General features: G+C 39.7%; 2 protein-coding genes across 2 annotated transcripts; one reads left to right on the top strand and one right to left on the bottom strand.

The window, feature by feature from the left end:
• The first annotated feature begins 1,575 nt into the window (after positions 1-1,575).
• On the top strand, positions 1,576-11,711 carry LOC138197416 (succinate receptor 1-like). Its single transcript, XM_069148238.1, has 3 exons — positions 1,576-1,591; positions 10,346-10,425; positions 10,671-11,711. Exons 2-3 carry the CDS (start codon positions 10,423-10,425, stop codon positions 11,607-11,609), a joined length of 942 nt encoding a protein of 313 aa, XP_069004339.1. The 5' UTR covers positions 1,576-1,591; positions 10,346-10,422; the 3' UTR covers positions 11,610-11,711.
• Positions 11,712-14,966: 3,255 nt separating this feature from the next.
• aadac (arylacetamide deacetylase) lies at positions 14,967-25,320 on the bottom strand. Its single transcript, XM_069148237.1, has 5 exons — positions 24,854-25,320; positions 23,037-23,265; positions 22,356-22,425; positions 20,746-20,917; positions 14,967-17,610 (listed from the first exon to the last, which is right to left on the bottom strand). The coding sequence occupies exons 1-5, from the start codon at positions 24,992-24,994 to the stop codon at positions 16,984-16,986; spliced, it is 1,239 nt and encodes a 412-aa protein (XP_069004338.1). The 5' UTR covers positions 24,995-25,320; the 3' UTR covers positions 14,967-16,983.
• Between the last annotated feature and the right edge of the window lie 2,559 nt (positions 25,321-27,879).

The raw sequence follows: 27,879 nt of genomic DNA, 5'->3' as shown, positions 1-27,879 counted from the left end.
CACAGTGATTGAGGTCAATCAGCATCCGCTGACGAACTACTGGCTGTGGTTTAGGTGCGACAACAGCAAAAAGCAACTGCCCATTCAAAAACCACATTGGCACACAGGTTAGAAGAAATTCTGTTCAAGCATCGGTTATATCAGAATCCCTAACGCTAAATAAGAAGTGTTTCCTTTTTGGAGCTCTTCTGTGTCATATGGTTCGTTGATTTGATCAGTTATCGTCAGCCCGTGCAAGACCGTTTCCAAAAATGACTTCTCGGACAGGTCTGTGTAACAAATCATGCTGCTCGTGAGCTTTGAGCTAAATATTAATAGTGCCACACTAACATGCTCACAACAGAAACACTCGCGTGAAGATGCAGATAAAGGTCGCCATGTTCTAAATGTTTGACATGTGGCAAAATTGCCATTACTTTTGCGGGTAGTTGATCATAAACCAATGAACCAGGGATTTCATCTTTAGGGACACTTAGAAGTCTAAGAAGTCATTAGGATCCATTCTCTGTAAACCATTAACTTTTGTCCTGTTGTTTGACAATACATCCAAAAGTTGTTAAGATATTTCAATCTGTACCAAAGTGGTGCATCGACAGAGTGACGAACCTTCTAGCAGACTGCCTTTGCCTTTCAGAGCCACATAGCTAGCACAGGGAAAAGTTTGGAAGTATTATTAGTTAGACCTTCATAAAAGACAAGGCAGGGCTTTGAATTACAAAGAAAATGAGGAACTACTGCGCTGCGGCAGATGAGTGTGTGCGGGTTCATTGTAGATTTATCTCCATATGAGCAAAAACCCAATTTAAATCCATCCCTCCCTGACCACATACCCATGCAGACTCCTCTTCACAGCGCAACATAACTCAAGGACAGTGAGTCAGCCAGCCAATGTGAACCTAATCTAATCCATGGTGCTGAAATCTGAGCCTCCATGAGACAAGTGGAGAGCTGCGATGTCACAGGGCGAGACCTTCGCCCCGACTACCTGCTGTGAGAGGCAATGAGAGGGAACAGGAAGGGAAATGGGAAAGACTGCTTCCGTTGGTCTAACATTGACATTTTGTTTCCTTGTCTGTGTGCAGCAGGGCACGAAGTTGAGACATTAGTATCATGCCACTCACGACCGCCACCCGGGGGGTGAAAGAAGAAGGCCGAGTGACTGGCCAACGAGGAAGAAGGCAAAAAGCAGAGAAAGGGAAAAGAAAAAAAAAATCTTCTTGAGGATGGAGGCTCTGGATTGGGTGCGTGGATGGAAGTGAAGACCAAATGCACAAACATGCCCAAACAGACTTCTCACAGTATTTCTGTAACGGATCTCCATATAACAAAAACAAACAGGATATCCCGACTTGACCACTGCGCAAACATTTCGGATCTTAGTGGTTCGGGTTTTTCGTCCTGTGAGCTCCACCAGGCATGATCTCTGCGTATTTGCTCTCTTTATTTTCTTAAAACCAGGAAGACTGGGACACATTCCTGTGGGTGTGCTATTTTGGAGAACTGTTGACAACTTCGACAATGGTTGGTAAAGTGAGCCCCGCCATTTGGTGCCAACACACACACAAACCAGGAAGTCAACGACCCCACAGAGGTAGGTTATTTTTCTCCAAACCTGTTCTAGGAAATATTTAGATTTGAAACTGCCATTGGTTACGTTTTTTTTTTTTTTTTTTTTTTTTTTAACTCAGCTAACTCCACTTTGGTGCCAAATCCTAGTGGATTATGATTTTTTTTTTTTTTTTTTTTTTTTTTTTTTTTATCTTGCTAGATTTTAAAGACAAGTACTTTCAAATGATGTCACCTCTCCAGAATTGTTTTCCCTCCAAGCGCCTATTGCAAACTCTCTTTTCTTTAGCGTGGAGGCAGATTTCAGTGACGTCCTCTGTGGTACAATGAGATGCCCCGGTCCCTCGACACTGTGTGACACCAATTAGGAAGATGCTGATATGACAAGCCACTGGTCCAAACACTGTAGCTGACAAAAGCAGCCTCCATAACATTGTTTCCTTGTGAGTGAAACTACAGTGAAGAGTGAGAGAGTAAAAACGAGACTGACTTCAGAGAACTATGTTGAGGAGGGAGGAGGAAGAAGAGCCCTGACGGGAAGGGAAAAGGAGAGAAAACAAAAAGAGAAATGGAGTTAAAGCTAACAGCAGCTGATGCCAGTGTTGCGAAGGGAAGTTTTCTGTCGTCAGCCCTGTCAGCCACTTGACTGTCAGCTGACAGCTGCAGAGTAAGAGCTACAGCAACGGACTGACACGAGAGCTGATGTGCTGTTATAGAGGGGCACTTTGCCCCCTTTCTATTTAGAGCAATGCACAATCACCACATAGGTTTACAAGAGATTTATTGTCTCACCAAATTGCTAAACCATTACAATGTGCTTTACATAATATAACCTGTTTCACAGCTCCCAGGTTCCCCATCAGCAGCTGTATGATGTCATCAAGTTGAGACGCCGAACAGGAGAGCCATTATTTTCTGTGCGGTGTGGTAATGTTCACATCCGTAAAACCTGGTGATGCCAGTAATGAAACAAGAGAAGACTTTGAAAAGACCCTGAGGTGTGTGTGTGTGTAGTGTGTGTTTGAATGTGTGTCGTGTGTGTGTGTGTGTGTGTGTGTGCGCGCGTGTGCGTGTGCGTGTGCTTAGAAATCAACTCCTGCACAGAACACATACAACTGCCACCTGCCAAATGAATGATGGCGGTTCATGTGAAGTCAGAGCATGAGCAGGCAAATCATACACAGATGTTGCTGTTCAGAGTGCCCCCCCCACACACACACACACACACACACCTCTTTTTCCCCCACTCCAGATTAATACGGGGAACAAGTTTCGGCGCTTGTGAAAAAGCCGCAAAGGTTCACTTCAGCTACTGTTGAGGAAAATGAATAACAGGCATCTGCGTTTCTGACAGTTCCCCGCACGAGAAAGCACTAACCACGCATTATCTGAAAATCTGCTTCGGGCAGCGGGGCAGTAAGAGTTAGCACGGGCTTAACACGCAACACTACAGCGTCTGGATAGAGCAAAAGCTTTGACATTAGTTGCGCTTGGCCGACCCTGAGAGCCGGCTATCAAGAGGTTGAAATGAAAACATGGCAGGGTTCGACATCAGCCACCGCTCTGAGTCGGGGAAGTCTTAGCTCTGCAACGTGTCCGGTGACCGGCGTACGGCGATGAGCTGACGGTTAGCTGACCTGACGGTGGTTTTGAATTTATATGTGTCCCAGAAGACGGCGGAGGCAATCATATCAGTAACGCTGAAAAAGCCTGACTCAGGGTGCACCGCCAGCGTGTGTAAAACAAGCCTCCGGAGCTGCCGCGCCTGAAAATGAAATAGATTCGCTTTAAGGCAAAGTATACAAACAGGTACGCAGGAGGCACAAGGTTCACACTGACCCGGACTTCACAGGGAAGAACATGGCGGTCCTGGCTATTTAATTGCATGTGTCCAAATGAATGCTCTGATGTAACTTTTATTTATTACCTGGTCAGCTTATCGCCTGTCAGTTTTCTTCAGAGGCACATTTTGATACCTCCACGCTGGTGAAAGCTGGGCCCGGAGGTGTTGTGTTCCCGGCTCCTGCGTCTGTTCAACACGTGATTGTGAACTCTATATCTCAGGATCAACTTGAGGAAATGTCTTCAAATTTGGCACAAACATTTACGTGGACTCAAGATTGACCTGAGTAGGGCGAAGGTCAAAGGTCACGGTCATGTTAATCCCATTCTTGTGAACGTGAGGGATTTAGGGGGGGAGGGGGAGATTTCTTTAAATTTGGCACACATGTTTATTTGGATTGAAGGATGAAGATGCAGATAATGGGTCATCTTTTTGGCTGGATTCTTTCAAAGCCACTATAGATGAACCTTGACTGACGTTGATGTTAACTGCATCTTGACTGGTGACCAATTCAAGTTTTTCCCTAAAAGGCTTTAAACATGCTAAAAAAAAAGTACTGACCTGCAGTTCTTACATACTGTGCGTATAATAAATAATCTGAAACACAGTAGCTAATAATATGTTTGAATTATAATTTGTGGTAGAGGGAATATATAATGAATTTTTAAAAAAATGACAGTAAGTTTAACCATTACTTCTCTTGTTAGGGTTGAATATTATTTTCTCTCTGCAGCAGTAAGGAGTGTAAGAGAGAGGAATTGAATTTGACAGCGACTCTCACACAGATGAAACAGCACGAGTCTGACTGGTTGTCTCACTGAAGTGAAACTGCAAATTGGCCAAAGAAAAAAAAGCTGTTTTTTTTTCTAGTTCTGTATTTTCCCAGCTAATTATCATGTGGGACAGATTGACCACACACATTTGAAACACAAAAACAAGAATCTGTCTGGGGCCTTCTAAGAACAGTTTAAAGACTGGTTTTTTTTTTTTATAACTAATCCTGGCTGTGACCTCAATAAGTGGACAGGAGCAGGTGAAGATTTCACCCTCACCTCTTTCCGAGGAAGTCAGTTAGACAGCTGCTCAGAAAAACACTTGAGGGAACATTATGAGAGCATGCTGGAATTTAAGGTGTGGAAAAAAAATTACAGTTGAAAAGGGTGCGAAAGAAGGTTGACATGATGATAGAGGATGATAGGACAGTGGGAGAGAAGATTCTAACAGGACAAATCGAAGAAGAAGATCATGTAGAGAGAGTGCAGAGATGCTTTTGGATATTCCTCAACAATCTTAGCATTATGCAGTAAAAAAAGATGCAATCTCTCACTTCCTGTGACATTTAAAAAAGCGTATAAGCCCACACACTTAATCAGATTGTGATCCAATTAACTCACTGTCAAATGTGAACCCTGCTGATAATTAGTGCAGAGTTATAGTGATAAGGCTCTAAGTGTGTCACCTTCCAGAAGTAGGACAGCAAAGTGAGCTACAGGGGCTAATGGGAACACTCACTCACAATTGGCCAGCATGAAGAACGCGCGCGCACGCGCGCACACACACACACACACACACACACACACACACACACACACACACACACACACACACACACACTTTAACGACAATCTACCTTAAAATAATACCCATATATCGTCGTCAGGCCAATTAATGTGTCCGTATTTTATCAGCAGAGACGATTTTTGGTTTCTTTTAGGCCACCCACTTACCCACTTCTTTCTTTCGTTTTCCTTCTCTCTCTCTCTCTCTGTGTGTGATTGTGTCTGTGTGCAGGTACGTGCATCAGGGTGCATTAATTGTGTGTGCCAGGAGGAGAAGCAGGAATGAGCACAAGTGAAACTAGCAGGGATTCAGTTTATCATCGTTTTACTTTTCACAACATGTTCACACACACGCACACACACACACACACACACACACACACACACACACACACACACACACACACACACACACAGACCCGTTATGACTGGTGCAGATCCACCCTTTATAACTTAATCCGTCACCAGCTCCGTTATCTATATCTCCTCCGTCTCGATGTTCCTCATACAGTCTACTTTTTTTCGGGCTTTATTTCCATTTTAACTGTAACAATTAGGATTTACTGTCATGTATTGACCCACATCTATCCGTCTGATTCCTAACTTTTAGAATTAATTTCAGTTCATTTTATCTAAAGTAAATATTCATGTTTTTTTTAAATTTATTTTTCATTTATTGCAACAACAAAAATTCATAATCATAAAGCAGGACAATTATATATATATATATGAGCTATATGAGCTCTTGGCTAATACTGCCCTCTGCTGGATTAAATTTACATCACGTGACCACTGTTAAGGCTGGCACATGAAATGCGCTGCTATAATACATATGCTATTTATTATTTGTATGTTAGTCCCATCATTTTGCACAATGCCCTTTTCTGTTGAGTCTCACTTCTCTGGAATGTGTTTGGTAAAGTCTGTTCTGTAGTAATTTTAAACAAACACATACCACATGCACCACAATAACATTAATCCTTTCATAGGTTCTATTTATAACCATCTCACTTCTCCACAAAGACATAAACAAAACAGGTGAGAAGGAGACTGTCGTGTTTCACAGCGACCGTGTTCAACATCCAATCGCATCTTTTCATACAGCAGTTTAACAAAGAGTGGCGAGACAAATATGGGGGATCGTGAGTTGACAGCAAATGAGGAAAGCAGAAAAAAGTCTGCAAATTATGGGATTTTTGAGTGTTTCTTTCTGATTTAACTTCTTGGGGATGCCTAAGACTTCGGAAAGTTATTTATATTACAACAAAGATAAAAAATTTAAAAAAAAATCTCTTTAATATTTTAAGCCTGTGGATTCTTTGTTTGTTTCCCCTTTACTTCTGCATCAGATCTTTTATGATATTAAAGTTAAAAATGTATTACTGCAAAGTACAAGTAAATAATTGATTCTGTTATTATTATTATTCAGCACAACCTGTGTATTTCAGTATTTATGCTACTGTGATGTCACAGATTACTATAAATGGAGAGGGCAAACAGGGTTCAACTGCCAAATGCAGTAAATATGCATACAGTAGATATAATTGATCTATTTTTTTAAAACAAAATAATGAAAGAAAAGAAAAGAGTGCCAAACAAGTAGACCAAAGTGCAGTCGCTTTGACCTCTTCAAACCAGAACAACCTCCAGCCTCCTCTCCGTGTGCAGCATGATCAACTACGTGGCCTCTTCTGGTGGGAAACCTGCACAAGCTACTGTAAAGACTCTGATACTCGGATTTGCCTCGATCTGCCACCAGAGAGCACTCTGGTTCTTGCTATAGAAATACTTTCAGTGAACTATATTATTATTATTATTATTATATTATTATATATATTGGATACACGGTTGTATTGTGTCATCATTATCTGATTCAACCAACGGAGTCTTCTTTCTTCCAGACAGAAAAATATATTGAACTGTTACAAATAAGGTGAGACAGACAAGACGGAGAACACTTTAGCACATTTAACAGGTTAGCAATTAGCAGAAAACAAACAAAAACATACTTTAGGTCTATTACATATTGAATATTCAGCATAAAATTAAAAGCAAGGTACATGGCGATCACTGACTGTAACGCTATATTTGAAAGTAAAGTTTTCAATGTTAGTCTTGAGGCGCATCGTACTGCCTGAACCACAACAACCCTGCTATATTGAACTAATAATAGAAGTAATCAGTAGAGCAGTGCCTAATGGGATGATCATGATCACATTGTTCCTGGATGACCGTTTGTTTTATGTAATCAGGAGAAAGGCCATTTGATCATTCAGAGACAGTCACATCTTTTGAAAATTATATAAACTAGAGACTATTATGACATAAGCTATTCCAAGTAAGGACTTGTGTCATTGACCCACTGCTGGCCTCCACTAGAACAAATCAGAACTCTATTAAAACAAAAGAATGCTGGAAGATTACTCTTCATCCCATAATCACTAACCCAAACAAACCACTATCAGTCCCAGGCTGGGTTTCTTAAGGACATTCCCATTGTATTGTACCCAACTTACTTTATCAGGCCAAGGTATAAAAAAAAAAAAAAAAATTTAAATAAAAAAAATCTTCACCAAGTATGTCTCACATGTCTCTCAGCAGTAGATCATGTGCTTTCTAAATGCTGACAAACATTGTAAGCTTTGTTGCCAAAATATACTGTGGCTCCATATCAGAAACAACATGATCAAGATCAGGGGAAGTTATGCAACCACAGGAAAGGAAATGGACACCATAGATTGAAAATTAAAAAGTGTGGTATTGTTTTGTTAACTGCATATTTAAGTTTTAAGGCTTAGAGAATTGTGAGGAGGAACATTTGAATGTGTTTTGCTCATGATAGGAATTTTAATGAAATAATGTTCTTTTATGATGGAGAGAGAGCATTTTCTTATTTCTCACATGCTTTTAATCAGCTTGTCCAATTTCTAGGTTCAATTTTAAATGATTAGATTAGATTAAAGTGCATATCTGCAAACAATCTAGTTTGGGCTTTAACTGCATAACTCCCACGCATGCATGGAATTAGTTCAGAAACCCACATCCTCAATCATGATTACCTCATTAAAAGATTCATATAACGAGGCAGAAAAGGTCTTTAAAAGAACACCACTACTTAAACCAGCTCCTCATAAATAGAAAAATGCCAGTAAAATCACCCACAAAAGAGAAGTTGTGCATTGAATCACAAATTCATACAATACTTCAAAGGTTTCAGGCAATACAAGAAAAGTGAGAATGCTTTTAAAAATAATTCCAATTGTTTGCATTTATCATTTATTTACTTTATAAGTGCAGCAAAAAACAATGCATATTTGGTGAGAAAAAGCTTTAAAACAGCAGTAATAGTCCCAGGAAGATTTGTACACAGTGTTTCATGAAACTCGGCAGACAGGATGTTGCAGGCATCCTGACAGACCTTGCCACAGTTCTTCTGTGGATTTAGGCTGTCTCAGTTGGTTCTGTCTCCTTAACTAAATTAGTCCACTCACAAGGATTAAGCAAGATATTTTCCACTCAGGGTCTTCACAGAAAGTTTTCTTTTTGCTTTAAATTGCTCTTTAAAACAAAAGTTCTCTGGAGCTCATTATCTTAGCTCAAATGCAACTTGACTTATAATTTGTTCACTCAGCCAACTCTTTCAGACTTTAACAAAATCAATTTTAATAAAATGTGAAAAGATTTATGACTGACCAAGGAGGTGTTTTCTCATGGTTAATATCTAATTTACATGTGAGTGGTAACAGACCCCGCTGGAGTATTTAAGATAAAGAGTGACATTTTGTTTAATTAGTGAAAAGGATACTTATAACGTCTTGCAGTCCTTTAGTCCAAGTCAGGCTTGTTCTGTACAGTCCATAGAGGCTCTCATTGGGCAAATACAAAGCCCATAACTGCTGTTTTAGACAGTTTCATTATATTCTATTTTGTATTATAGAAACAGACATGACAGTACTGTAATGGTTCTCTAGATGGCTTAATAGAATTATGTGGCTCCATGCTCTATGCTGTAACAATAAAGTCTAATGATTTCTTGACTGCCCTGGATGGATCCAAATACTTCTCTGGTAAGTGGTCCGATTCAGGCCCACAGTGAGTCATGGCCAAAAGACCAAAAGAATTCACGTCAGGTTTTGGGCATGAAACAGAGACATGAGGGACCACAACAATTATTTAAAGTAGAAAAATGACAACAATTTAAAATACAAAACAATAAATATGTGTTCATGCTTAAAGTTGTTTTATCGTAGTTTTGTTTTAGTCACAGATTTGTAGTAAATATAGTTAAACATGGTAAAACAAAAGTTAGAAGAGTGACTGATGTGAGGAAATGTGTTGATTTCAAACTTGTTAAACATTTGACCGTGTGAGACAAAAGAGGAAATAAATGTGGTTGCGCACACAAGATGACCGATATGGGAAAAAAAAATTGAAAAAAATTAACACCAAGCAAGTATTTGTGAAATTCTCAAGAAGTATGCAGAGAATGACAGGCTAAGTAAAAGGGACACAAATAACTGGTTTCTAAGAAAAGAAGTGATAGATGTGACGGACAGGTTGGCCACTGATTGGCTTTCATCTGACCGAGTCCAAATAGGGACAAAAAGAGAGATTATATCAACCTTAAAATTCAGAGAAGCAGTCAGACTCAAAATGAATCGCTTGGGGACACGGCAACACTCTAAACTACAGTAGGAACTTTATACATTTCTACATCGACAAAAGATGCTATGATTATTTATTTTTTGGTGATCTTGTAGTTTTAGCCAGTTTTACCTGCAAAAAACAAACCAAAACAAGTAGTAGATTTTGTAAGTTTAGAATAAAGGAAGAAGGACTGTTAATGCTCTTTTCATTTCATAGTCACTTTGACAGATTGTTGCTGTTTTTACAGAAGTGAAAACTGTCAAATGCATAGACATGCCATCTAGCAATGCAAAAGGATTTGAGTCTTTGCAGCATAGACTGTTCTCGATAAAAAGCCAAGATGGCGGTTACTAAAAATCTCAAACTAATGGAAAATAAGACTTACAGCTCAACTTCAAAGTTTGTTACAACTGTTGGGGAAGCCAATAACTGGCTGCAAAATACAGTTTTTTTTTTCAGACATTTAGCAACATGTGGATAACTACAAAGGGGGAAATTCATATCCACAATGTTGTATCAGAGCTGGTCTGTATTGTCGGTAAGATAACAAGACCAAACGCGTAGACTTAATAAATAAGCTATTACCATAAGTCTACAAGGTTTTGTTTGGTTTGACTGTTGTAAATGCAAAAAATATTCAAAAGTGTCTCTGTGATAAAAGCGCAAGTGAAACAGCCATGTCATATTAACGGCACCAGTTCACTCATCACTCTGTGTTTACTGTATCCAGTGTGCGGATAGCGGCTGCACCTGCTCGGGGTCGCATTCCTTCTTCATGTGATCAGAAACTACCATAACAACAGCACGATGGTAAGTCTTTTCCGAACAAATACGCTCTGTATGCTGTGTTGAATGTGGTTAGCTCTGAATTGAAAAATAGCTCGAAATCTGTTACTGGGAAATGTCCTTCAAATTGATCAATTCAGGCCTTAAGATTTTGTTTGAATCCATTCTTACCTGATGTCACCCCCCCTCTTTTGTCCCCCCCCCCCCTTCCCCTCCCACAACACACTTCCCTCCCCTTCTCTTTTCTATTTTCTCTCCCGTCTTGCTAGGCACACAACTGTACACAGATAGATGACATGCTGGAGAAGTATTACTTGTCACCATTTTACGCAATCGAGTTCAGTATTGGTTTCCCTGGCAACCTTTTGGTTGTGCTCGGCTATATATTTTGTTTGCCGCAGTGGCAGAGCTACAATATTTACCTCTTCAACCTGGCAGTCTCTGACCTGATTTTCCTCTGCACACTGCCACGCCTCGCCTACCTCTATTCAAACGAGCAATCGGAAACCAGCCCCGTTGCTTGTGTTATCAACCGCTATGTCCTGCACGTCAATCTTTACTCCTCCATTCTCTTTATGGTTTGGCTCAGCATGGACCGATTCCTGCTCATAAAACATCCTAGCAGGAACCACTACCTGCTGAGGCCCCGAACAGCCATGTTCATGTCGGGGATCAGCTGGCTGGCTGTCAATGTGCAAGTTGCCCCAATGATAGCACTGATGGTTCAGGACCTACAGAGAGAGAATTGGAGTCGGTGCCAGGATTTTGCCAGCCTAAAAGGAGATGTCAATGTATTAGGCTACAGCATGGGGCTAACCGTGACTGGTTACATTCTCCCTCTGCTGGGACTTTGTGTTTTTTCCCAGCAAATTGCACATCTGCTGTATGTCCAGGAAAGGGCTCTACCGCGCAGGACAACGTCGTACAAACGGCCTCTCCGGATTGCCATTTCAGCCGCAGCCATGTTTCTGGTTCTCTACACTCCCTACCACGTGCTGAGAAATGTCAGAATAGCATCTCGCCAGTCCTGGGCCGGGCTGCAGCTGTGTACAATGATGTACATAGAGGCGCTGTATATCTTGACCCGACCGCTGGCCTTCTTGCACAGTGTTATCAACCCGGTCTTCTACTTCCTCATGGGTGACAAGTTCAGAGAGCTCCTATTTTCTCATGTCAGGAAACTTGTCAGAAAGACAGAACCAGCCTGAGAAACACAAGATTGCTGCACATGTGCACAGAGACACACATCAAAAAAATTTCCCCTCGGGGATTAATAAAGTAACTACCTAACCTAACCTAACCTAACCTAACCTAACATCAGCATAATACATCCACACGTAAATCAGCTCTATCTTTACAAATGTATGCTTTTTTTTAATTTTGTGTTTCAATTGTTTGATATTTTCAATTTGTATTGTCTTTCACTATTATCACTGCATGACATCTTTGCCTTAGCAGAAAATGTTTGTATTCCTGTTAATGATATTGATGTATATTTTGTTGTATTACATACCACACGATTATAAAGTGATAAAAACATTATTTTTTAAAATAGAACTAAGACAAAGTTATATTTTAGTCTAAGCAGATGCATGCCACTGTACTGTATCTGAAAATAGTTTGCTGTTTCTATATGCTGAATAAGCATTCATATCTATAGTTGGAATTGATGAGACCGGAGGAGCGTGCTTTGTCATTGTCACTAGTGTATTAGGGATGTCTGTGCATTTTCAGTCAATATCGTACTATATAATATATTATTGTCTGCTCTTATATCATTATGGAAAGTTTAAAGATCGGTGAAAAAAATAAGAGACATTTTATAAATGTGGTATTGATGCATTTCTTTTTCTGTCATAATGTTTCACAATGTTTTAAAAAAAAAAGTCACTGAACACCAGAACTCAACACCATTCTTAATGCAAGGCAGTGGAGCTTAGCATTCACACTCTAGTCAGTTACAGAAGGACTATGTGAATAAAAACTGTTGAATATGAATTTCGTTGCCACAACAGTGATATGAAAAGATAAGAAAAAGTGCTTATTGTCTGCCAGAGCTTAACACATGTGTAAGATCTCTACAATACTGTGACATCATCTCTGCTGAGTTGAGCTGAGTGTTATGGAGAAGTCACAAAGTGAAAGGTTACATATTCTGTATGCACATAATAATCTGTTGTTTGATTAAAATATTTTTACTTTTACACTTTGAATCAGAATTAATTGAAATGATTGAAATCCTAAAGTCGGGTGGATGTTTTTCTCAGCAATTTTGCAGTGTAATATGAAATGTGTATGGCTGCATTTCTGTGGATATTTCTGAGAACTTTTGTTTCATTTTTTTCTCCTCAACATTAATATTGTTCATAACTACAAAGTCTGAAATTGGATATTTTATTAAAACATTGAAAAAGCTTATTTGTTATCCTTGACACTACAAGGAGATTCTGTGAACGTCCTGAAGATCAGTCAAAGAAAACAGCTTCTTAAGGGTTTAAGTGATCCAAGCTTGCTGAGTAAGCGGCACCATATATTTTGACCTTGAGTAATAGGCACGTTTTTTTATTCTCATTTTGAGAAGCTCCACTGTGCTTTCTACCAAAAAAAAAAAAAAAAAAAAAAACTTCTTGTGAATTTCCCGAATAGTGTCAGAACTTTATAGAATAGAGAATCAAAGAATTTGGATTTGGCTGATGTGTAAGCAGCACATTACTGTCAGTTTACAATAATATGCGTGTCAATGGATGTTTTTGCTAAACAAACATACAGTAAATTACAGTGCTTAAGAACTTTACACAAACTCCAGCACCAGGTCCAAATGATCCCACACGCTGGTCTGTCTGACATCTAAAACCATTGGGTACAACATCTCTGACAAGATGCATCTTCTGAATGCAATTGTATCGTGTTAACCTATACGGACCAAAGTCCAGACTAATTGAACCAGTTTATTTCACTGAGCTGGTCAAATCGGGTGGTGACAGCAAATTGTTTTTCTTCCATTGCCTATCCCTGTATGGCACAAATACATAGCAGAGGCTGTGAAGTCTTGGCAGGGGAACCCATTTATTTCATGATGTTTATATAGTCTCCTCATCCACTGCTACCTCTACTGCCTATCGAGGTGGTAAAGAGAGTATGACTAACAGACTAATGGTAATTCTCATTGACTAACGTTTGGTCCGACATTTGGGGGCAGCCCTAGTGATAACTAAAGCTCTGCATCCCCATTAAACACATTTAACTCAACAAGGCTTTGATGCCACAAACAGGATCTCATGCTTTCTGTCTGTGATGATTAATAACAACATACTGGATCCATCATTTCATTTAGTTTGGATTCTCTCCTGGAATGAGCAAAGAAAAGAAACAGAGACGAAATATTGGATCGTGTCCAGTGTGCATTTGAAGCTTCATATTAAAACCAGAGTAGTAGTACTGGCACAGAGCCAACAAGAAAGAACGGGTAAGTATGCAAGGTCGAATTCAAAACATGATGCTTGTAATGATATACAGTGTCATGTGATTTCTAATTCTAATAATACTTTAGGAATATTGCATTTCAGACAACCATACCACAGAGGCAAGATGAGATGGCACATTATTAATGCCAATGTGGAAACATATGGGAGCAACAAGGGCTTTATAGGGCACACAGTGTTTATTCTTGCTTTTAGGATGATTAATATATGTTCAATTAATGGTTTCTTAAGCAAAGTTTTTATTCTGGAACGAGTCAATATAAAATTTGTCTGAGACTCTAAATTAATACAGAAAATAGAGTCCTCACTGGCCTTCATATTTGCAAGATCAATGTGCACACTCTTTCTCACATGTCTGTGCATGAACAGAACACATACTGTATACGGCATGTGAATATAATCCGTACAATACTACTCCACGTTAACACTTTAATGACTGATGAGTCATAATCCATTTGACGTTACGGTTATTAGCCCTCCACTGGTGAGAAGGAATTTATATGATGCATTTTTCATCCACAGAGGGATAAATAGGTGCATATACATGTAGAGTGCCTGCATGCACACAAAGCCGGGATAAAAAAAAAAAAAAAAAATATGACTCGCAAAGTGTAACACATAGTCCACTCTGCACCCTGGAGGCATGGAGTATTTTGTTTAATGTGTCCTGGTGAACAAGGCTGCCCTATTTGAATCATTCTTTTGTATAAATGGTTTATTCACACATATGAATCATCCTCTCTGCAATAAAAAAAATAAAAAAATAAACCCTTGTATTTTTTCAACTTCTTGTGTAAAAGCTGTGTAGGTGTGTTTAGTGGATTTAACAGGTAGATTGTGAACACAGTGTGCATTATGTTTGCAGATTACTGTGCTCGCCCTCAGCTTTACGAACAGTAAACAAGATCCAACAGGGACGCCAACTGGATTTGGTGCATCTGAAACAGTCTATATTCCTCTCAGCATAGCACGGTGTGTGTAATGTAATGTGCTGTAATATCATGTACCAAAACAGGACACTTCTGTCCATCTTTCCTTTCTCTTGTAGCATGTCTCTCTGTCCTCACATGATTTGTGATGGCACACAAAGTACAATTTATTGATAGTGAAAGATCAGTCATTTTATTGTCATAAAACATCAAAATGAAAAATGATGCTCTCCAACAGGGAAACCAAGAAAAAAATAGGAATAATCATATTTACAATTGAGAATGTAGAAGTGTTGAAGCAAAAGAACCATGTATCTTTTTAAAGCTTATTTTAAAAGTTACATTCTTTATGTGACACCATATTTTCTTTATAACTGGTAAAAAAAAAAAACAATAACACTACAAGTGACATTCAAACAATGGGATGCCTAAAAGCTGAGACTTTCAGCTGTTTCATATCAATTGTAACTGTTTTTGAATAATAAAGCATAAGTAGAGAACATGTTTTCTATTTAGTAGCCATCTCATTTGCATAAATCTCAAAGCATGATGACACCCACACACAGACAAATAGTAGTGACATGGTTTCAAAGAAATGATTATAGGGCATCAGGGGAAAAAAATTAAAAAAGGCAGCATCATTTCTGCTTAGTGGTGTTCAAGCACAGGTCAGGGACTAAACGTTAACGGAGACAACAACTTGCAGTCATAAATACACAAACAAGAGATAAGCATACAGTCAAATTGCCAGTCATGTAATCTACTGTCTAAAGACAATTCGAATTTACAATATTCACCATCACACTGGCCGTTGGTCTTAAACTGGCAACTGCCTCGAAAAGCTCCAGCATTTGTGTCATTGCCTACTTTAGCAAAGACAAGTGTACATTGGAAGCAGAACAAGCTTATTATCGCTAACATGACGGAGGTCAAACTTATGATTCAATGACCATTACTCTTGTTCCCAAATGAGAGTGCTTTTTGGGTTACCGTTTGTAAAGCTCTTTACTCATACCGGACAACCCGCCCCTGAAACACGGCCGTATAGGTCGTCTGTGCAAGCAGCTTAATACGACTTACATTCACATTTATCGCGACCTTTAGTGGCCGTGGTAGTTATGATGGGAGCAAAGGAGGAAGTCAGGTGATGAAGCGTGACAAAGCCGGCGTAGGGCGTGTCGGTTGGATGGATCAAACACGGGACTTTCACCCAGTTATGTCCCATTTTATGACACAAGTTAATGATAGACTTGCCAATTTGGTATGAGGACATGTTGCAGACACTACTATAACATGGTATTTAGACAAAGAAAAGTCAGAGCACGCACGTACTTGCATACAGCCTATGAATCTTATCATGGGAACTCTGCAACTTGCGATGTTCTGTAAAGACTAAGGCTCCACATGAATAATTCCCAGTTTCCCTCTTTGCCATATTTCTACATCACATCGAAGCTTAATCAGAAAAATGTGCATGCAGGGTGTAAAGCATGTTTGTTGGTTACAGCATGGTCTAATTAATACAAATATGTTGTTTGGAAAGTGGATTGTCAAATTCAATTGTATGTAGCCATAACGTGGAGGTTCTTTAAAGTAAATAAGAAATGTACCAATAAAAATGGTACATTGTTTTTTTATAGAAACCGAAAAGAGAGCCAACGCTTTTCAGATGACTAGATGAGATTTCTTTGGGTAAAACTGTTTCACTGTTTTTAACAGAATACTACTTGCCAACCTCTATTGTAGGGTCAGAAACTCTTGAAGACAAGTTATGGTTTTGAAAACACATCAAAACAATGTTGGGTTTCAGCATGACCAGTGCTCTATGATAAATGTTACCTTTGGACAAACAGGCCATTGTGAACGGTCTTTCCCGTTTTGCCAAAACTAATACTGGATTCTTTAAACCCCTAATGGGATAGCACATATTTCAGTGGTTTCCGTTACAACCTAATAATACCAATGTTGGTGCAATGGACATAAGATCAGATAGCAGGTCCTTGAGCAAAAGGAAAAAGAGATTAAATTAATATATTTACACAAAAATAGCATGACCAACGCAAAAGAAATACACCACAAAAAGTTAAACACCAGAAAGGAAAATTTCCCACTGAACCCACCACTGGTGCATCGTGTGGAAAACTGGAATAAGTATTGAGAGTCAAGTGTTTTTACAAGTTTTCCTTGAGCCATTTTATGTAGTTGTCTGTCATGCGACGTGCAATCAGGAAGTCGGTTGGCCACACAGTGAACATCACTGCTCCGTGAAATCCTGTGTCATAGTGTTCATGTGTCACCTTAACACCAGCAGCACGGAGCCGTGTGGCATACATGATCCCATCATCTCGGAGAACATCATACTCACATGTCAGAATGTAAGCCTTGGGAAGAGAGCGCAAGGCCGAGTCTGGAACCAGCAGGGGTGATGCTCTGGGGTCAGCAAAAGATCGAGATGGTCCATCCATTCCAACAGCCTTCCCTCCAGCTCCCTGCACCACAGCAGGGGCACTGTAGTTGTATTTTCTCTGGTATGTTTCTGGCAGAAAGGCGCTCCAGTTGACAAACTTCAGCAGGCTGGAAGACTCGGGGTTGTTGTGGGTGTTGGCCATCATGGCTCTGAAGAGGGCCTTGTCACTAGTGAAGTACTCACTCCAGAATCGCACCATAAGAGTGCGGGGCAGGATGGGCATGTCCTGATTCTGCTGATAGGAAGGTGTGTTCAGGTCCAGAGCCTGCAGCACGGGGTAGATGAGTGCTTGGGCTTTTATCTGAACATGCTCTCCAGGCTCCTTTAGTAACTGTTAAGACAAACAGAGAGAGAATGAACTCTGTTGAAAGAATATTGAGCATACTGGGTATTTCTCAACTTGATGAAATATGAGCAGACAGCGTTCATAAGTAAACCAACATCATCCGATTAAAAGTAGCAGTCATGGGTAATAGGGAAAATTGCTTCACCTCACTGTTCCCCATTTGTCTTTTTCTTCGATGATCTGTTGAAATTCCTGCAGTTAAATTAATTAATACCAGGAATTGCAGTGCTGCTCAGAAAATGTTTTTCCAACAAACTTAACTTGTGAGTGTGTTGAGTATGTGTGTGTTGAGTATCAATCTATTATTGTTCACAGAAAAGAAGCTTATTTAGCTGGTTTGGTGGAGTACAGCTATGTGAATAAATGTTAGAGATAGTCATGTAGCACTCGGACACTAACATTTTAATCAAAGTAGCTTTCAGAGGAAAAAAGGTTTGAGACTAATGCTGTAGAGCAAGTTTGTGGTTTGACGTTCACTGAGTGGAAAAGGACACGCTACCTAGGAAGGCCTAATTCTAAGGTAACAAAAAACAATTCTTAGGTTTAAGTGATTATAAACTAATGAATACATAGTTTTTAAAATTGCATTTCATATTTGCCATTAAATCCCCCTAAATCCTACCCACTGAAACTTAAAGCATATTTTCTGATTGTATGGCCATTGAATAAAACAAAAGGATAGTTTCCGACATCCTCCAAAAGTAAGAACATCACTTGTATTAGGTAAGAATGTGTTTCAAAAGAATAAAATATTAATAAAGCAGCAATGGAAACTGTCCTTATGCATTACTGCCCCTTGAAGACCACGTGAAAACAGTGGATGTGTCATAAATTTTTCAGTAGCAGAATGTATCATACTACTATGCACCAGAAGTTACAGGAAATATATCTCTGAGCTGGCAACCAATTCTGTGTTTTCGGTCTGAGAGGTACTTTGGCTGACCTTCTGGGAAATCTGACAAAGGAAAGCAAAAGACATAAACCTTTCATCTATGGGAGTCAACCATGACGCATTAGGGTGGATTGTCATGGGTCACATCTGACAATACGAAGCAGTGGCAGACTGGGTGTCTTATGAGATGAAAGATCATGCTGAGGCCTGTAAAGAAATTCTAGATTCTTAGGTTGATATTGCAGTTGCTCAAGAAGACAGGATCAAAACTTAGTATATGGCTGGAACATGTTTGAAACACTGGGAGGCTTTTCATTTGAAACAAGGACTTTTAATGCAGCCACTGTAACAGACTGTAGTGGTGAAGAGGGAACTGAGCCATTAGGAGAAGTTCTCTGTTTACCAATGAGTCTGCATTCCTACCCTCACCTATGACTATGAACTTTGCATAATGACTGTGAAAATAAGATCACAAAGCGGTTCGGGACCCTTTGGAACAAACTAGAGGAAGTTGAGGTAACGGATGTCTGAGCTTCTCAGCTTCCACTATTGCGACTGAAACCTTAACTGGTCGAGGTGGTTACAAACATGAGATTAACTTTTTATTCTAAACAGATAGTAGTAGCATTTAACCGACTAGTGGTGTTACTTCAGCCGGCCATAGCAATTGACCAACCGATGGTCAAACTTTAATAACTCAGTCAGTTACCAAGCGAACGATATGTGTTTATGGTGCTGGAGATGGGAGAGTCCAGTCTTTATTTGTATATTATTTATGTACTGTGTGAACTGTGCTAAAGCTGGAGGATATATGAGAAGAACAACCTAAACCTACATCACTACTACGAAATTAAATTCCAAGGAGATCTTCTGGAGAACTACTTGCCTTGGTAAGGCTTATTCTCTGAGCCTTCATTTTATGTGTTCATGTACCTGCTGCCCATCGCACTGCAGAAAAACTTTTATAGTTTTCTTCTCCAGTAGCCGGACTACCTACAGTAGGAACAAGTGCCCCTGATTTCACCTCACTTTTAATCTGCTGTAATTTCAAGCAGGCAATTCCCTCTAAATTGATGTCTTAAATGGAAGCCTGACTGCTGTGTTTTGGCACTGATATTATATGACCAATTATAAAAGCTACTTCAACTTTATGACTTGGCATGATGTCATGGTTTCATTTGGTGCTTTAATCTACAGTCTCCGATAAATATTGTTGGTGTCATTGCGAGAAACCATCCGTCAGCATGGTGGGGATGCAGCGGGCCACATATCACCTTCACCAGGAAGGTGTATTGCATACAGAATTCACTGTGTTAATGCAGTTTTAGAGCTTTTCTGCCAAAAAGAAAAGGACGTTTTAATCTTCGCTGTGTCATCTGGAGTCTTGGAAAGGCATTGTCTCTCAGTTTAAAGTGGAGACCTATTCTTCCAACACTGCTTTATATTCACTCAGCTCATTCCAACAACCTCACAAGCCACTCCACTCTAAAGAAGATATTTTGACTCAGATTCCAAATACTTTGAAGGCAAGTATTTCTGTTCAGTTCCACAGGCTGAGGTCAAGACAATTCCTCTTACTGTGGGTTAAGCATCATCAAGCTGCCCATCAATGTTAAAGACACTTAGTGATTCCATAATCCTAATAAAGTCTGCATTGCCAAGTGCAGTCCTGTTAATTGCCCAAAGCCTTGGCTATATTGCACAACCCCATAACAAGGAGTGGCTGTGGCCTGGAGGGTGAAAAGTGGTTGGGACCAAAAGGTTGCCAGTTCGGTTCTTTGGACAAGATGAAAAAAAACTGTGGCCAGATTGCATGAATGAACAACACTTTCTTGTCCCTCAACATTCACAGCTAAAGTGCCCTTGGCAAAATTATACAACTGGCTAAATCTTGTGAGAGCTGTTTTTCAATTGTAACTGGCCTTTGACAATTTTGTCTCCTTTTACTGCTCTTTTTACAGTAATATATGTGAATTCATATCGGCTTAAAATACATGTAGTTGCTGCAGAAAAGTTGGCTGAGATGTGTAAGACAAAGTTATTCAAAAAAGAAGATCACAGTTGGTCACCCCAGACCCAACAATGAACAGATGTTCTCGTGGTGCAGGGTAATATCAAAATATTTATGGTATACTGTCTCTTTATCCTTGCTCCATCTCTTCAGAAAGTCTTCACACGTGAACCAGAAAAACAGAGCTGACACTATAAAGAAAAAATAGATTCAGTACCTGCTGGGAGACTGCAGCTGCCAGGTTCCCCCCAGCACTATCCCCAGACACGGCTATGCGGCCTGGATCCACAGAGTACCGGGCCAGCACCCCCTTCTGGAGGAAGTGTTTGACCACATGATATACATCCTCATATGGGACAGGGAAGTGATGAGCAGGAGCGAGGCGGTACCTGAAAAATCAGAACGAAGCAGATTAAATCTTCGTAATAAATAAACATGAGCTTTGAAGGTCAGGTGCTTTGAATAAAATGTAAGTGAGTGATGAACATGATGACATTTTCAATGGGACAACAGATCGCAAACACAAATATGTGCATTCAGTTCACAGACTGTAATTACAAAATGTAATTCTGACTGGCCAAAGTCTTACCTAAATTAGTTTGTTGAAACAAGTCCAAACAGGTCTTGTTTTTTTTATGTCGTTGGTCAGTAGAGTATTATCACACAATTATTTATTACCTTTAGAATCTAGACAAAACATTTTCAAAATCATAAATCTATTTCCTCTGTTGCCAAAAATAATCTTTTTAGACATTTACAGCAACTGACAGGTGCACACTAAAAAAAGATGTGGTAAAACAATAAAAAATACCTATTTTAAAAATGATCTTCTGGTAATATAAACCTACAATCTAACTACACTAATAAAAGGCAAACAAAATAGGTTTTGTTTTGGAAAATTGAATCAAGAAAACTATAAATGAATTTGCTGATTTTTTTTTCAGGTAATTTCTTTCCAAACCATTTCATGTATGAAATATCTTTGTAATTGAATTTACATCCAAAAAAATTAACTCAAAATATTCCTCATTTTAAGTGTTACAGCAGCTGCTCCAAAATCACTCCTTCACTACAGAAATAAACTCTATACATTCACTTGAATTTCAAATTTCTTTTCTCACACTGACCCATGCTCTGCTGGTGTCATCTCTACAAGTATTTTAAACTACAAGCCAAATGTTTCACATGACTGATCCTGAGAATGTGAAATGCTAAATACTCATTGAACCCCCAGCAAATGCAGACAGGAATTCAGATTAGGCAGACAAGGCAAACTCAAACTGTCAAAATCTCACTGTCAACAAGAAAAAACACTTTATATACACACACAAAAAGAGAGCATGACTTCATGACAAAATACATTTAAAAAAGCAGAAAAACTTTCCCTTTTTGACAGAGAAGCTGAAAAAAAATAGGATAAAGGCAGTATTGGCAAAAGAAAGTTCCGGTACTGTGAAGCAAAGTTAAGAGCCGGACGTGCCAAAAAACAACAGTGAGTGAAGCTGTGACAGGGCAAGTCCCAAATGAAAACCTGTTAGCTTCACCCTGCTGCATTGTCACTTTGATCTAGGGTGTGACTAATGAGGGAGGACAGGCATATATGACAACAACAAAATGTGTGAGACAGCAAGAACGAGTGGGGGAAACAGTAAGATTGAACTATCAATAATACCAATAAAACAGGGACTTTGTAGCCAAATAATGGACTTGCAGTATATCCCGCTCCTACAGTACTTTTAACTTCTTGCTTGTGGGCAAGTCATCATTTTTCACACAGCAGTTTATTTCAGAAGCTGGTCATAGCTGACTAAAATATGAAATACTTACTCGACAGAAAGAACCACTGCATCGAGTTCAGTGACAATCTTTCTGGCCAGGAGATCGTACGGACTCATTCCTGAATAAACAAGACAAACACAGATCAGAAGAGAGATTCTAAAGCAACACTATCCTCTGCAATAAAGGATCCATTTATTCCTGACATCACACATCACCTCACATGGATGTGACGCTTCAGTATGAGAGATGAATTTGCCATGTAGCACAGCAGTACTTCCTGAAAATACCCATTTTACTGTATTTGTTACACCCGTTCAACAGATTGCAAGAACAGCATGAGATGTGTCAAACTGCATGTCATGTCTTTACGTTTTGGATCAGCAAGAGTTACCACCCTCTGAGGTTTCCACCGCCCCAGCAGACGGTGTGTTATTTCCTCAGGAAACTGTGGAAGCTTTGTGTCGAGTGTCAGCTATTTTATTCATTATTCATCATCCTGTCATAAGAGCTGTCACTGCGAGTCAATATGAAGCCGATATGTTATTTGTCACATCAATCGAATAGTGAATTTTCAGAGTCATTTCTGCAAGTAATAATGAGATTGCTGTGTGATGAACGTAAAACAATAATATGCATTATCCATCCATTTATCTTTCCATTCACCCTTTTGAGTCCCAGAGTCATAATTGAATGTGTTAAAGGAGAAGACAGGCCAACCCGTCAACTTACGGGAACTCCCCAGACACCATCCTCCACCATGCAGGTAGATGACAGCTCTCCTGAGATCAGTGTGGCCACCCCGGTGCTTCGGCTGGTACAGCACCACCTCCACTCCATCAAACTTTGCCTCTGTCACTATGACATGCTCGTCAGACACAGGTACTATCTTTTCTACCAGGGTAATGACGTACATTACCCCCATGTAATCCTTCAGCCCCAGTAATTCACTGAGGTCTGCCTGGAAATGTAAATAGAGAGACGGCATTAGGAAACAGACAGACATATTACAGAAATTAGCATTGTTTGTCAAACCGCATGTCATCATTATTACCTCTTGTACCTATAATAAAGCCATAGTAAAGTTAATAATATTCAAAACAGAAAGGACTATGTGTCACAGAGGGAGAGAGGGGAACTAAGAGTTACATGAATGTTGCCTGGGAAAATGTCAACAGATGCCTCGAGGTATTTCTTTAGAGGACAATTAAAAGATACAATATACTGCAACTACATATTCTCTGCTGACGCAGTGGCTGGCGTCAGGCTAATCAGCTGATGCCCTTCTGCTGCAACTATACAACAAAGTCATCAGAGACATGCACACTCCCAGTCCCATCAGGCACTTATCAGTCTGAAAGAAAAAGACCTGAGCATTCAAAGTTTTGCCCTTTCAAAGAACAAAACTGATGTGATGTCAAATGCTGGAATAAAAATGGCTTAAAAAAAAAAAACCTGATTACTGTAGCATCCCATAAAAACATTCAGAATTAAATTCATTTAAAAATGTTACAAATTTGGCTTTAAAAAGAGGAAATAACATTTTATATTAATGTCCACATGCATCCAAGAGAAACCTATTATAAACATACATTTTTGTAATTGGACAATAATTTGTGCCTGGCAAACTCAAATTTAGCTCAATAACTGGACAATGCAGCCTCAGTGTTTACAGCTTTTGGTGCGTGTTACATAATAATAACAATGACAAAGATAATTCCTTTGTAAACTTCTTTATAATTTTCATACCCAAACTATTTTGAGTCGACATAATTAGTCTTTTCAAACTAAAATACTATCCACCCTACATCACACACAATATTACTCTGTACTGTTAAAGGCAACAGTCTGCTCTGTCACTTCTATCAAATCCGAAATATTTTCTCGATACATATACCTGCAGTATTCAAACTACTGTAACATGTTCTAAATTAGATGGACCAAGAAGGTTATGTTGAACTTTCAATAGAGACAAAGATTTTGCAAAATAAAGCCACTGCTCTTTAATGTTATACTGCTATTAAATTCGGTTACAACCACAAAAATCGTGTTTAAAACCTATAAATAAATAAATAAAAAAGGTTCAATTAGTTGTAGCACAATGAGCTACAGTAAACCAGGCGTCCAACGCCCATAAACAGGCCAATAAACAGAAGCCAGTTTCCTTAATAGGTTCTATTATTAGAACAGGTGAGCAGGACTAAAGAACACATGGATTAGCATCTGACATAATCTGATGTAGCCAGCATGTATATCTACATCAGCAAAATCAATAAACGTTTAACCTGCATCCTTATCTGCTCAGAGAGAACAAACAAGGGCAAATTAATTTTGCAATGTTGTTAAGACTCTTTTAACACATGCCTAAATTACCTCACCATATATTGAACCGGTATACGAAATATGTGCACGTATACCCGCAATGCCAAAGAGCCACGGAGCTTTATCTCCAAAGTGTCTATCAGTAGATTACCAGCAGACCTACAGTAAATGGGAAGATAGTCGGCAAGATCATTTATTTTATTTTTAAAAAAAAAAATTTTCCTTACCAGGTTGCTGAGACTTCTGAAGAAACAGTTGGTCACCATGAGTTTCCATCTCTCTTCAATCTCCTCAGGAATGGGTTCATAAATATAATAAGCGCTAAATGAGCAGAGAGCGACGAATAAAATTACGCTTCCCAACCTCATTTTACAACGTGCGTCCCCAGCTACTGACCGCGCGGGGTGCAAACGCAAACAGGCTGGGAGTTGCGCGTGTTTACAAGTCACTCCGGGTGCGCGAACAAAGCTTCCGCTCGGAATCAATTTTTTTTTAGATCCAGACGAGCTAAATATGACAGCACGTGATCGGTGTCATTTGATGGTGATCGGCGTGCATATTCGGAGCTTTTTCTTCGCTGCTCGTGCGCGTTCCGAAACGCATGTCTGCCTCGTGGAGCAGCAGGATTCATTGAAGAGTCCAGGCGATATGGAGACAGGAGTGCGCACACCGCGTGCTCACGAGGCGGAACAGTCCCACCTTTGCCTGCGACGCGAAATTCCTCAGGTGCCTCCTAATCACGAACAGCTTTGCACAGGACGCGCGACAAAACTTTGGACCACGTTGCTGACTGATGCAGATATTACAGCTGATCAATCAACGGTGGTTCATCCATTCCATTTGTAGAGACTGTTTTTGTTTTCCCCCCCCCTCCCCCCCCACCCACCCAGTGTTTCATTGTAAAAGACATTTAAACGTCAGCGATATTATTGATTCCTTGAAGAAGAAGAAGAAAAAAAAAAAAGTCACTCCAGACCTGCAGCTGATGCACAACACTGTCGTCTGTGACCTGCAGTTATTCTTGTTATTCTCTAATATAAGGTTTCCAAGTTGACTTCGGTGTGACTCCTGACTTTGTGGCCAAAGAAAAAACTCTCTGTAGTGTAGCTATGGTTGCAAGGCTGCCAAAGCTAATTATATTATTGGTGACAGAGTCGGATCAGATGTCTCTATTCCTGGCAGGACTGATCAGAAGGAATATGACTCAGATGCACTCACGTTTCCAACCACTGCAGGAGGAACTGATTTCGTGCTGCAGGAGTTTGACAAGAAGTTATTTTGTTTTTGTTCAGCAAATGACACTTAAGCCCACTTCTTCCTGAAAGAGGCCCAACACTGAGGGTAATGACCTAAATGGTTTTAAGCAGGATCTAAGTGTTAAAGGGGCAGCTTGGGTCCGAAATTATTTAGAAACCATATCCATATCGAAATGGCCAAGAGGGCAAATTTATATAGCTGGTGTATTCTTATATGATGATATCAATGTGTTCAGAGATTTACTTTACTTTCTCTCGGGGCCGTTTCACATTGCAAAAGAAGAATAAAGGAAAAGTATAAGTCTTCACTCATAAAAAAAGGCATCTTAAAAAGAGGGGCTACAATATCTGCAGCACACTACAGCTTTTCATGTTTTTAGATAGAGAAACAATCCAGGGTTGCCTTCCGTTCACTGGTTTGGATGTTACACAGTTATATTTGTGTGCAGGCTTCATCTCAGAAACCTCAACCACATGCTGAACCCCACGGCTGGTGTTTAGGAGCAAGTGTCTCCCTCCATCAGCCGTCAAACTCTATTGAGATGCAATCTGCAGGATCCAGGGCGTGTCAGAGGGTGAAAGCCTCTGAGAGACTGCTCATTGCTGAGCAGTAGAATACTAAATCTCTTCTCTGAATACAAAATCGCACTTCACACACTCAGGGTTTCTCCCTGGAATTCCCTCCCTCCTTTTCGCCTCCAACCATCGGCCTCCACTCAGCTTCTAAGGGAGACCACCTCAGTTCGCTTGTGAATCTTTCATGGAGCGCTCATCCCTCTTCGCGTCTTGTCAGTGGAGGGTGTCAGAGGATGCGTGGGAAGGGATGTTATCTTCATCTACATAGAGCCATGCTGTGCAGGGCTGTGCCACGTGGCTGCCCAACACCCTGCTGCGTGTGGGGGTAGCTCAAGCAGATGTGAAAATGTCTGAAGACTCAAACAAGCAGTTTGAGTACTGAAGTGTGTGAATCAGTGTTCATGCGTTAAAGTGTGTCTACTTGCCCGCGTAATCCCATGTAAACCCACGTACATATTTGCATGCAGACAGGCACATTTCCTTCTATTATGCATACACGTTCTTGGAAGATGAACACATCTACAGAGGCACATCAAATTCTTATAATTACGGAACTCAATTCAGACCTCCTCCCCTGCCAGTGAGTATGAGCGGCAAACTTTGTAACTTTAATTTGCAGAGCCCCTGCTGAGGCAAAGTTGTTGGGCTGCATGACGAGAGGCATCTGAGGGCACTCAGCTCGGAGTTGAGACTGAGATAAATGGGAGGATCTTTTATTATATAAATCAAGAAATTGTTTTGGGTGCATTGCTAACTTCAGCCAACTAATGTCAGACATAATGTAATTCATGATCCCATCTTGAGCAGAAAAAAGTCATCGATAAAGATAAAGGATTCTCATGCTCTTCAAAAGAGCTTTTAACTGGAAACATTTGTCTTCCTTAACCGAGTTCCTTTGAAACTTCATGTCAATTGTTATAAAAGAAAACAGGCCTGACAGAGAAAGATCCTTTCGACTTCATACGAGCGCTGCTATAGATTTATCTCATGCAGTTACTCTGGGTGGACATGCTATATATTATAGTATATGATCTTTTCTAACAATGTTTATTTTCTTTAAAATACAACCCCGATTCCAAAAAAGTTGGGACAATATTGTTATGTAAATAAAGAACAGAGTGTGATTATTTGCAAATCATGTAAAACCATATTTAATTGCAAACAGAACAAAGAAAGCATATCAAATGTTGAAACTGAGAAAATGTATTATTTTCTGAAAAATATATACTCATTTTGAATTTGATGGCAGCAACTCGTTTTAAAAAAAGTTGGTACAGGATCATGTTTACCACTGTGCTGCATCACCTCTTCTTCTAACAACGCTCAGTAAACATTAGGGGACTGAGGAGACCAGTTTCTGGAGTTTTGAAAGTGAAATGTGGTCCCATTTTTTGCCTGATATAAGATTTCATTTTCTCAAC

The sequence above is a fragment of the Embiotoca jacksoni genome, unplaced genomic scaffold (genome assembly GCF_022577435.1).
Source record: "Embiotoca jacksoni isolate LCO1_2020_lvr unplaced genomic scaffold, fEmbJac1.0.p SCAF_14, whole genome shotgun sequence".
NCBI lineage: Eukaryota > Metazoa > Chordata > Actinopteri > Embiotocidae > Embiotoca > Embiotoca jacksoni.
The sequence above is the reverse complement of the archived record's forward strand: the minus strand, read 5'-3'. Positions and strand labels throughout refer to the sequence as shown.

Coding starts and splice junctions, on each gene's coding strand:
- aadac (XM_069148237.1), bottom strand. CDS start 24,994: ATGAGGTTGGGAAGCGTAATTTTATTCGTCGCTCTCTGCTCATTTAGC. Junction 23,266..24,853: donor TCAGAAGTCTCAGCAACCTG/GTAAGGAAAATT, acceptor TTACATTTCCAG/GCAGACCTCAGTGAATTACT. Junction 22,426..23,036: donor ATGGTGTCTGGGGAGTTCCC/GTAAGTTGACGG, acceptor TTGTTTATTCAG/GAATGAGTCCGTACGATCTC.